This window comes from Patagioenas fasciata, chromosome 19 (genome assembly GCF_037038585.1).
Source record: "Patagioenas fasciata isolate bPatFas1 chromosome 19, bPatFas1.hap1, whole genome shotgun sequence".
Lineage (NCBI taxonomy): Eukaryota > Metazoa > Chordata > Aves > Columbiformes > Columbidae > Patagioenas > Patagioenas fasciata.
The window spans coordinates 2,534,463-2,545,447 of record NC_092538.1 but is presented as its reverse complement, the minus strand read 5'-3'; the positions used below and the strand labels follow the sequence as shown (position 1 = coordinate 2,545,447).

General features: G+C 60.6%; 1 protein-coding gene across 1 annotated transcript; it reads left to right on the top strand.

Annotated features, from left to right (window-relative positions):
* The first annotated feature begins 60 nt into the window (after window positions 1-60).
* Window positions 61-3,104, top strand: SUPT4H1 (SPT4 homolog, DSIF elongation factor subunit). The gene is made up of 5 exons (XM_065853126.2): window positions 61-188; window positions 519-625; window positions 710-765; window positions 923-976; window positions 2,683-3,104. The coding sequence occupies exons 1-5, from the start codon at window positions 120-122 to the stop codon at window positions 2,748-2,750; spliced, it is 354 nt and encodes a 117-aa protein (XP_065709198.1). The 5' UTR covers window positions 61-119; the 3' UTR covers window positions 2,751-3,104.
* The last annotated feature ends 7,881 nt before the right edge of the window (window positions 3,105-10,985 follow it).

The window sequence follows — 10,985 nt, the reverse complement described above, 5'->3', positions numbered from 1 at the left end:
CGGGGAGCGGACGGGGGCGGGGGCTGCACCGGGGGCTCCGCCCGTTCCGGGCCGCGATCCCGCGGGCGGTGCCAGCGCCGCCCGCGCCCGCTCTGCGCCTGCGCGGCGGCGGCGGCGCGATGGCGCTGGAGACCGTGCCCAAGGACCTGCGGCACCTCCGCGCCTGCCTGCTCTGCTCCCTCGTCAAGGTGCGACCGGCCCCGGGACCGCTCCCCGCCCGGCCCCGGCCCTTGTGCCCCGGCCCTTGTGCCCCGGCCCGGAACAGCTCCTGCCCGGCCTGGGCGTCCCTGCCCGGCCTGGGCCTTCCTCCCCGCCCGCTGCCCGGCTCGGGCCTCCCCCGTCCGCTGGGCGCTCCGCTCCCCGACGGGCCTTTCCCCTTCCCGGGGCTCCCTCCCTTCTCCCGGTGCAGGCCGCCCCGGCTCCTCTCTCTTCCCTCCCCAAGCCCCTGCGGCCGCCCCGGGCCCCGCTGGGCCCCGTCCGCCCTCCCCGGCCCCGCGCTCACCCCCGTGTCCCCTTAGACCATCGACCAGTTCGAGTACGACGGCTGCGACAACTGCGACGCGTACCTGCAGATGAAGGGCAACCGGGAGATGGTCTATGACTGCACCAGCTCCTCGTTCGACGGGTGAGTGCGGCCTGGGCCGCGTTCCCCGCGGTGCCTGGGGACGCCTGGCCGGGGAGAGTCCCCTCACCGCCACCCCTCCCGCAGGATCATCGCCATGATGAGCCCCGAGGACAGCTGGGTCTCCAAGTGGCAGCGCATCAGTGAGTGCTTTTTCCCGTCTGGTTTGAGAGCTGGAGATCCCTTTTCTCCAGCACCCCCGCTCTGGGGCTGCGCGGGGGGTTCTGCTCCCCAGGAGGGGCAGGGGCTGGTGGGGAGGCTGGTCCATCCCCGTGGGTCACTCCGTGTTTCTTTCCCCAGGTAACTTCAAGCCGGGTGTCTACGCGGTGTCTGTGACCGGCCGCCTGCCCCAAGGTAACACCGCCAGCTTTTTGAGGGGGAGGCTCCTGCACGGCCGGCAGCTGGGGATTATTGTGTATATGAGGTGTTGGGGCTGTAGCCACCTCTGAGGTGACAAACTCGGCAGCATATTGCGCTGGGTCGTGAAATCACGATTTTGGGCCTCAGTGAACACTGTGTGTTGTGAGCAGGGCGCAGGCTGTGTGGGTGAAGGAATTAGCAGAGTGACTGCAAGAAGGAGGCGCTGAACAGGGGGAGGGTGGTTTGGGTGTTCTGCACACAGGTTTTCTACCTGCAGCTGTTTAACATTGTGCCTGCCAGAAGCTGATCACAGAATGGACTGGGTTGGAAAAGCCCTCAGAGCTCATCCAGTCCAACCCTTGGTCCAACTCCAGTCCATTGACCAGATCATGGCACCAAGTGCCGTGTCCAGTCTCAGTTTTTAAAAACCTCCAGGGCCGGTGAGTCCAGCACCTCCCTGGGCAGCCATTCCAATGCTGACCACTCTCTCTGCACAGAATTGCTTTCGAATCTCCAGCCTCAGTTTCCCCCAGCAGAGTTGAAGCCCATGCCCCCTTGTCCTATTGCGAACTGCTGAAAATGCTGCTGAATAAAACCTGTGGTGCCAGGCAGAGCATCAAAGGGATAAACTGTGATCAAAGGGGCACTCCAGAGAGTGGGTGCCTTTCAAACCACTCAACTATAGGGAAACACAAAGGTTTGTCTGTAGAAAAGAGTTCCGCAGGAGGGGGTGCTCAGCAGATGGCGCTTTCCCTACTGCACTGAGGGCTTATGTTAAGGTGGGGTTTGTGTTTATAAATGGAGTGGAGGGTGCAGAGGGTTGGCCCTGTCCCTTCCTGTGTAAGGCACAAACCACATGTGGTGCCTGGCTGAGAGCCCCTGCCCTGCTCGTAGCCCTGTGCCCTGCCCCAGGAATTCTGCAGCCCTGTACCCCGAGGTGGGAGCTGTGCCTGCAATCCATGCTCCTTAGTTCTGGCCTGAGCTCCTCTGTCTGCATTGGGAAGGAGCTGGAACATGAGGAGGCTGGAAGCTGTGACCTGCTGGCCTGGCTTGGGGCACATCCCAAGTAACCTGAGTGTGGCAGTTGATGGCGTGAGCTCGATGGGGCCGCAGGCAGGAGCACAGGGCAACGTGCCAAGGGGTACAGGTGGGAGCTGCTGCCTTGGACCTCGCTCAGCCCGTCCTCACATCATCATGAGAGTGAGAAGACTGGGGAGCGTGAAAATCGGCACTTGTGGGCGTCAGAAGCTGTCATCTGGCTGTCTGTGGTGTGAGGTGCTGGTGAGAACCGTGTCAAACCCCGTGGTACCTTCTGCTGTCCCTGCTCCTGAGGGTTACTGAGAAGGTGGGACGTGCAGACAGGTCACAGAGTGACTGACAGGTTTACGGACTGCGCTTAGGAGCTTTACCTGTTCAGTACAGTCATAATATTCAAACAGTTTCAAGTAGAAAATGATGTAAACAAAATCTCTTACCTGCTTCTTTCCAAAGGCAAAACAAGAGTTGACATTTGACAGCTCTGTCTGGGCATTTAAACTAGAAGAGGGAACACTTGAGTGAAGTTGATACGCGATTAGAAGAAACAGAGATCATCCAATTCTTGGTCTCTCCGATGAAGGTTTTGTGATAGAGCAACCATGTTCCTCTAGGGCTCCTCATCCCTCGAGAATACTGAAATGTGTTTTGTTTCCTTGCTGCAGGGATCGTCCGAGAGCTGAAGAGCCGTGGCGTGGCTTACAAGTCCCGAGACACAGCTATAAAAACCTAAGGGACTCTGGTGCTGCCCGGAGTGTTCCCTGGTGCTGGGTTTGGAGAGCTGGTGGGCACGCGGGCACCGCTCCGAAACCTTTTAGTTTCAGCATGTGGGGGCGCGAGCAGGGACTCCGAGGGAGCTCGCTGGCATCTCCCGCTCAGCACCTCTGGACTCTGACATTCCGCTGGCTGCCCACACAGACCATAGACCTTTTTTCTGAGCCTTGACAAGGGGGAGGGTGTGAGTAGGTCTGGGAAAGTGGTGTTTGGTGGTGAGACACCAAGGGTTTTACAGTTGGGGTGGAAAAGAGGAGGGATGGGATGTAGCTGTGTAAATATTTCAATAAAACGTGCAGCCTGGCGTAGTGCAGTCCCCGTGTCTGGTCAGTCACTGGTTTCACCTGCTGCAGCGAGGGGATGTGTGCTCAGCCCCACGCCTGCCAAACTGAACCCTGCGCCTCCCATGTGCCATGGACCACGTTCCAGACTGGAGATCCTGCCCTGGCTGAGCTGGGCTGTCCTTCACTGTGGGAACAAGCAGACCAGCAATTTGTGCCTTGCAGCTCACAGCCGGGTGGGTAAGGTGATGGTCACTATTTCATGTGGAGAGAGTTACCTGGAGTTCACAGTGCCCTGAGCCTGCAGGGTCCTGGACTAGGGACGTGGGCTCAAAGGACATTCAAGTGGCCATTGGTGTCCTCCAGGCTGGGCAGAGCAAGGTGGGCCCCGTGCTGGTGTGGCTGGGGGGCAGCGCTGGGGAGGGATGGACGAGCAGGGATGGGAACATCCGTCCAGCCTCGTGCTTGGAGAGGCCTGGCTGTCGCTGCATGTCTTGTGTCTGCGCTGCATGGGCTCTCAGGAGATCTAATCTCTTTAGCTGATGGCTCCTGCTTAATTTCTTTTGTTCCAGTTCAGCAGCCACCAGTCACAAAGGTGGCTTGTCCAAGATCAGGAGCCCTGTGAAATAAGCATATTATTTTTTTCTGTGCTAATCATGTAGCTGGAAAGGCCAATTTCTGGGGTTTTTTTTCGTAGAAAATAGTGGAAAACCAATACAGCCTGAAAACTGCATTTAATCTGGGACGAAAGCGGCTGCAGCAAAGGGAACGTGTCACTGTTGGGGAGTGACGCTGCCGGGAGTGCAGAGGCAGCGCGTTCTCTGTCCTGTGCTGGTTTATGGAGCTGAAGAGTCCCAAGTGCAGCAGGTCAGCCAGGACATGGTTTCCTGAGGGGTTTCGGAGCGGACGTGTGGCTGGAGAAGTCAGTGGGGCTGTGTGGGGGCCACAGGATTAGTTGAGGTGAACCACTGCAGAGAAAGACGTTTCAACCCACATTTGGCTTGGGGACTCGCAGACATGATGCTGAAGTTGAGTATTCGCATGGTGCAGACCAGGACCGAGTCAGGTTGGTGGCTCTGAGCTCCCGCAGACACTTCCAACGTTCGTGTGTCAGTGCCTGGCCGAGGGTTCAGAGCCCCCTTGGGAAGGTGGAGCAGCAGGTTCGCATCTTCAGGCAGAGGAGGGAGCTGACTGTGGCTTTCACACATCCCTGGTGAACGACCAAAGCTTTCGAGTTTCCTGATAATTCTTCTCCAGGTTTGCTTGCTTGCAGAGATGGGGCAGGAGAAGCACTGTGGCCATGCCCAGTATGTCTGGTCTGTGGGACAGAGATGAGACTGTCCCAGCAGATGGGGACACAACTCCATGGGGTGCTCTGATTTAGGCATTTTGGACATGAACCTCTGGGCCCTGGAGGGTGCTTTTGGTGCCATGAGAGGCACAGCCTGAGCTGGGATCCCCCTGGGCTGCGTTCATCCCTCCAGAACGGTCCGAGAAAGCTGGAGCCATGAGAGCTGCCGAGGTTCAGGTTGAAAGGGGCTGGGGAGGTTGAGGCAGGTGGCTCCTTCCCCAGCTGGAGGGAGGTGGAGCTGGGGAGGCTGTGGCTCCAGACAGGTGGGGAGGATGCTGGGGAGATGCGGGACCCCCCGCCCCGGCCGTGCCCAGCCCTTGGGAGGCTCGCTCGTCAGGTGCCACGGGGTGGCAGCACGGCCTCGTGCAGCAGGGCTGGGGTGACATGCTGGAGATGGACCTGAGCAAGAGAGACATGAGGCACATCTCTGTTTTCTGCTGGATGTCACAGCACCTTTCCCTCCCTACTGCCTCCCCAGGCTGCGTCCCCCTCCCCTGGCTCCAGTCCAGCCGCGCTGGGGCTGCTCCAGTACTGGAGGTGCATCAGGAACCCCCAGTGCCCAGCCACCGTGTCCCCTGGCCCCATGGTGCAGAGGAGGTGACAAGAGGGCTCTGCACAGGTCCAGGGCCGGGTGGGCTTGTGTGACCAGGCTCCGGGTGTGGGTCGGTGGTTCACATTGTCCCCCCAGCAAGCTGCACTTGCTGCCCAGCACTGGGAGCTTTGCTTGGGAGATGGTCCCCAAGGAGCCGTGTGCGTTGTCCCTGTGCCTCTCAGTGAGGGTGAGGGGGCTTGTAAACCCCACAGGGACCTCCCCCTTGCCAGGATGTGCGACTGCTCCAGGTTATATGGACTTAAGACTGGTGGGGGCTGCAGTGTAAGTGCAATAGAGCCAGAGTGGCGAGGCAATGGGCTGAACGCTGGGGGTCTTTCAGGGAGAGCTGCACCTCCGCTGTCTGCAGCACCTTGCAGTGCTTCCAAGAACCCGGTGTCTCTACCCAGGCTGGCTCCGTGAGCCGCTTCCTCGCCCACGCCTGCACCGCATCGCCAGCCCACGCCGCCCCAGTGATTCATTGCTCCCAGGCTGCCGGAGCTGAGCGTTGGACCCTCTGCAAAGCACCAGAAATGAGCATTTAGGTTAAGATTCCAGCCCTGGAGCTGCCTGGGCTTTCTAGCAGCAAAAAGCAAATGAACGCAGAGGTTTATTCGCTGAGAAAAGTAGGGCAGGGAGCTCTCACGTTGGAGAAGTTGGAGGAAAAATGTGCAGCGGTGACAGCCTGGGCTGTAATCGGGAGAGAAAACATCAACCGGGCAGGGAGCTGTAGATCTGAGTCAATTTAAGACGGCTCCTCCCCCTGCACCAAATGACGCTAAAATATTTCAGCCAGGCCTGAAAATCCTGCAGGTTTGGCATCCGAAGCAGCCTGGCAGCTCTCGGCGGCGGGGGGGCAGCCCCGGCAGCGCGGGCAGGAAGCACAAGCCAGTGGTGCGGGTTTTGAGAACCGATACCCCGGCTCTCCTTCGGGGTGAGAAAAGTGACTTTCCAAAACCGCAGAGCACACGGTGTTTCTGTGTGCAGCAGCTGCCGGCGGTGCTGGGAAATGCCCGGCTGAGCCATCCCCACCTGCACGGGGGCCCCTGTGCTGCCACCCCGGGGATGGGGACCTGCCCACGCATGCCGCTCCCACCACCCGGGGACAAGAGTGGCTCCCGTTGGCCTTTGTCCTGTACCTTGGACGAGCTGGGCTTCAGAGGAAGGACCATGTGTGTTAGAGGGTGTTGGGCTCCAGCCAAGGGGGCTGTGGGTGAGGTGGGGTGACCCCCCAAAGTTTTGCTCCCGTGGATGCTCTGTGCACACCATGGCGTTGTCCCCTGTTGTCACCTCCGTGCTTGCACCAGGCCAGCAGGCAGAGGTGCTGGCCGGGCCGGCTGCAGCAGCCCCAGCTCTGCTTCACCTGAAATACGTTTTCACCCATTGCCTTCCGAGCATGGGCTCAGGCTTTCCGGTGCCTCTTGGAGTCCTCGTGCGCCTGGGGGCTGGTGACTGCTGGGGTGTGGGGACCACGGTCAGGGCTCAGGGACCCTTGGTGGTAGGTGCTGGGGGGTGAAAACCCTAAAACAAACCCTAGATTAAAACTGAGATCTTGGCACGGTGAAGGTGCAGTGGAAGACAACCTGGGTTGTCCCCCTGGTCCCTGTGCTGCCTGCCCGGTGCTGGGGTGAAATGCTGCTGGGGTGAAGATAGCAAAGCCACCATGCACACTGTTAATGGGTGGCCCGTCCTGCCCGTCCCCTCTGCCTCAGGGCCTGTGGGCAGGAGCCACTGAGCGTGTCTGATGTGGTGGGGAGAGGAGGGGGATCCCACCAGCTTTTGGCAGCACCTGTTTGGACAGAGGGGATGGGTGCAGGTTCCAGAGGTGCAGGCAGCTCCGAAAGCTTACGAAGCACAGCAGAAATGAGGCACAGCCGCCGCGTGCGCCATCCCAGTGGGTTCCTGGTGCGCTGGTGATGGAGGCGGGTGGGCAAGGAGCTGGGACTTGGTCCCTGCTGAAGGCACCTGCAGGGAACACAGGGAGCTCGTTGTACGTGTGTCCTCTGGGTGTTTGCCCCACAGGAATCGCAGTGAGAGGAGGAGGCTCTGCTCAGTGAGGAGAGCCAAGCTGGCAGGGATCAGCTCCTGAACAAGAGCCGGCAAAAGGTGCTTCCACGCTTTGCACGTCTGGCACTGTCTGCAAAGAGGCTGTCAGCTGTTTCATGGTGGACCCTTCTAAACCTGCTGGTCTGCTAGCAGGGTTGGGGTTTTGTTGGCTTTGGGGACACAAGAAGCTGCTGGAGGGTCCCCAACCTCCTCTGGGCTGAGATGTCTCACCTCCCCGGTCAGCTCCTGCAGCTCCACATCATGGGAAGGGGAGACGGCGAGGGCCGGTGGGGCAGAGTGAGGTCTTGCCCTGATGGTGGAGGTTGCTGGGGGGCACATTTCCTTTGGGCAAATGGCAAAGTGAGACCACAGCTGAAGTCACAGGAGAGATTTGAGAACCGGACTCCATCTACGCCCTCCGCAGCTCTCCCAGATCCCCTGCCGCATCCCAGGTGCCCCTTGTCCTTCCTCCTCCTGGCCAGCTGTGCCTCACCCAGGCTCTGCCCCTAGCAGTTTCTGGGCTGGCAGGGGCTTTTCCCCCAGGGGAAGGGTTCTCCTGCGCAGGCAGCTGCACGAGAGCCGTTGAGTGCCCCAACACCGCCCTGGGACACGCGCTGCCTGCAGACGTTGCATCTCCTCCCGTGGGTCCCCAGCCAGCTGGGGTGTGTGGTGCGGGGCAGGGGGTCAGCACACCCTGGTGGCCACAGGATCAGGCCCCGTGGCCAGTTTGGGGTTTTGATACCGCTCTCCCAGCACTGCTGGTCTGGAAAGGTGCCATCAGTGCCAGGTTTGGGGAGATGCTTCCTGGCAGCCCTGGATGCCTGTCCCCCTCCTTGGGGTCTCCAGACCTTGGAGATGCTCAGCTCTTCCTGCACTGTGTCTGGGGGGAGCAGGGACAGCCGGGAAGGAAGGGACGGTCACCACGAGCTCAGCCCTGCATCTCCTGCACCCATCCTGCCCCGAAGGTCCAGAGCTCAGCAAGGCAATTCTCGCGCCCTCCCTGTGTCGCTGCTGAGCCCCATCCCAGAGCATCCTCCATCCCAACCGGGCCCGCTCTGGCGCGGAGCACGCCAGGAGGTTGTGCAACCCTCGGTTTAAAGCAGGAAAGGGCAAAACAGGAGTTGCTCATCTGTGCTACTACAATGTGGCACGGGCAGCGTGGGAGGGCCTGTCTGGGGCTGCCAGCCCTCCCCTTCCCCCACCTGCGAGGCCGGTTGCAGCAGGTGACATGGAAAATGACGGGGCACTTTGTGCCCCGCGGCAGCAGCCCAACGGTCCCGCGCCCGTCATTGGTGCAGACGGGCCACGATTTGTCCATATATGGGCAAAGCGAAGGCGCCCGCGCTCACCCGTGTGTCCCCGCGCACCCGCCCTGGCGCGTCACTTCGGCTTTTTGAGGTTTCCCTTCGCGCTGTCATTTGCCTCCCGCTCGCCGCCTGTTTCACCCAGCAGTTTCTAGTTGACTCACTTTTAACGGCCTCGCTCCAAGCCCGGCCCCGCCGGCAGCGGCGCTTCCCGGGGGATGGGCAGGGAGCACACGCCCCATGCCAGCATCTTCCTCGTACCCCGTTGTGCCTGGCAGGATGCTGGTGACTGATGCTCTGCCCATCCAGAAAGCTCCTGGGAGCTGTTTTTGGCACCCCTGATTTTTCTGGTGCAGCAACTGCCCTCCCTGCTCTCTCCAGGAGCATCGCCAGGTCGGAGCCCTCTGTGCCAGGGGTCTTTTTGAGGCCATCCTTTGTGCTTCAAAGCAGAGCGAGCTGTGCCCATCCCTGCACCTTGGTTTCCTGTTCTCAGAAGGATGAAAGTGGCTTGTGTAGAGAGGGCAGCCATTAGGCTTCAGTGTTAACAGTGTCACAACTAAGGCACTGCGGCTCTGGTGGTTTCTGGCAGAATGATGGCCAGGAGGAGCTACTGGTCGGCTGTGCCACTGGGGCTGTGACTGGCAGACTCCCTTTCCCTCTGGCCCCAGGGCAGGGTAGGGGGCTCAGGGAGCCTTTGGGTGAGACAACCCCCTCCCTCCTCCTCCTCCGGCACAGCTCTCAGGCCCACGAGGTGCTGGATGGATGGATGGAGTGTGAACAGCTGCCTGTCCCCAGCCCAGAGCTGGGGCCACAGGGCAGGGTGCCGGCAGGAGTTCGTCTCCTTTAAACACAGCGCGAGGCCGAAGGCAGCCGGCCTGGCCGCCACTTCCCCTGCGTACAGCGAGCGCCGCGACCACAGGCGAGGAGGGGAAGTTGCTGCAAGACTCGATAAGAAATATCAGCACTTTCACAGCACCCGGGCTGTGCAGCCCGACAAGGGCCCTTCCCCCTGCCCGTGGGCCGGGGCCGACGGCGCTGCTGCCCCCCGAGGCCCTAGTTCCCACTCTCCTGTGCTCGCTGATACTGGGAGAGTTACTGGAAAAGCAACAGCCCATGACCTGCAGGGAGCCCAGGTCCTGGGGGAGGCGGCAGCAATGCACCCTTGGTGCTCAATACAGAGCAAAAGCTGTGTGCACAGGGATGCTTGCGGGTGTTTGACCCACATCTGGGTGCCCTGGGACAAGGGGAAGGGAGGGCAGCGCCGGGAACGGTGCCGCAGTGGGGATGGTTTGGGCTGGGGAGCTGCAGCAGCACCCAGCGCCCTGGGGTCCAGTTGTGAGTCCCTGGGTGACATGAATGGGTGGGCAGGGTCAGAGAGGGGCTGCGCTGGGGATCAGACACTTCACAAAGTTCCGAGGGGGAAACCACAGCCGCTCCAGCCTCCCCCAACCCCAAAAAGCCTCCAAAACCAGGAGCTATTTTAGCCAAGTGTGCAGAGTGAGACCAGCGATCCAGAGCCAAGGGCTGGGGTAGAAAGTCCTACGGCCTTGTTTGCCGGTCGGTAAAATTAACCAGTGCCCAGGGGATGTGGTAAGTTCATCATCAGTTGGAGACTTGTAGACCTTCCCATCTGAGCCTGAGGAACCAGATCTGCTGATTTCCTCCTCCTGCAGCACAGGCGGCTCTTGCTGGAAGAGAGAAACCAGCTCGGGACACCCACAAATGTCATGTCCCCCTGTCCCCGCTCGCTGGGGGAAAGAGGAAGCTTCGCCTCCCCCACTTCCCTGCCAGGAAGGCGCCTGCAGCCTCCCGCACGGCTCCTGGGCGCACCAGCTCGTCTTGCTTTGCAACACAGTTAGCTTTGAAATGGACTTTTTCTCTGTAAATTACCCAGTAAAATGTGACTTGTGAGGGCTTCTCCCCACCATCCCCTGCCTCCCAGCCCTCTGGGTGTAGCAGGGGCCAGCTTGTCGCTGGAGCAAGGCTTGTTGCCAGGGACATAGCCTCGACCCAGAGCACGGGGGTGAGTCCCTGAGCAGCATCTCTGGGACCAAAGCTCCCTCCCACTGCCCTGAAAAGTGCCCCTCAGCTTTGCTGTGAGAGCACAGCTGGCTGTACTTTCTGCACCTCTGACCCCGCCATGATGGCACCCACCACCCACCCATGGCACTGGGGTGGCCACAGTGCTGGGTGATGTCTCCAGGAGGGTCTTTGGGTCAGGAACAATTTGCCTGTCCCCAGGAGGGCTAATCCAGGAAGCCCAGGAGACACCCAAGCCCAGCTCCACATGGGACCAGCCGTGCACGTGGTGGCCTCCACCATCACAGAGCAGCTGGCCACGTGCCACTGGCGAGGCACAGGGACACTGGTCTGGGCCAGAGCTGCATCAGCTGCCACATGGATGCTGTGGAGACATCACCAACGGCTGCTTAGAGCTCCCTGATGGATTGTCACCAGCCTGGTGACCATAAGGGATGGACACGGGCATGTGGCCAGCGATGGTGGCAGATGGCAGCCCGCTGGGGATGGAGGCGCAGGGGCTGTGCTCACTCCAGCCACTTCTGGTGGGTTTTTTTTAGTGAAACTCCCTGAGCAGTTCAGCCCCAGTTTGGGAAGAGTTTCA

Coding starts and splice junctions, on each gene's coding strand:
- SUPT4H1 (XM_065853126.2), top strand. CDS start 120: ATGGCGCTGGAGACCGTGCCCAAGGACCTGCGGCACCTCCGCGCCTGC. Junction 189..518: donor TGCTCTGCTCCCTCGTCAAG/GTGCGACCGGCC, acceptor GTGTCCCCTTAG/ACCATCGACCAGTTCGAGTA. Junction 766..922: donor CTCCAAGTGGCAGCGCATCA/GTGAGTGCTTTT, acceptor TTCTTTCCCCAG/GTAACTTCAAGCCGGGTGTC.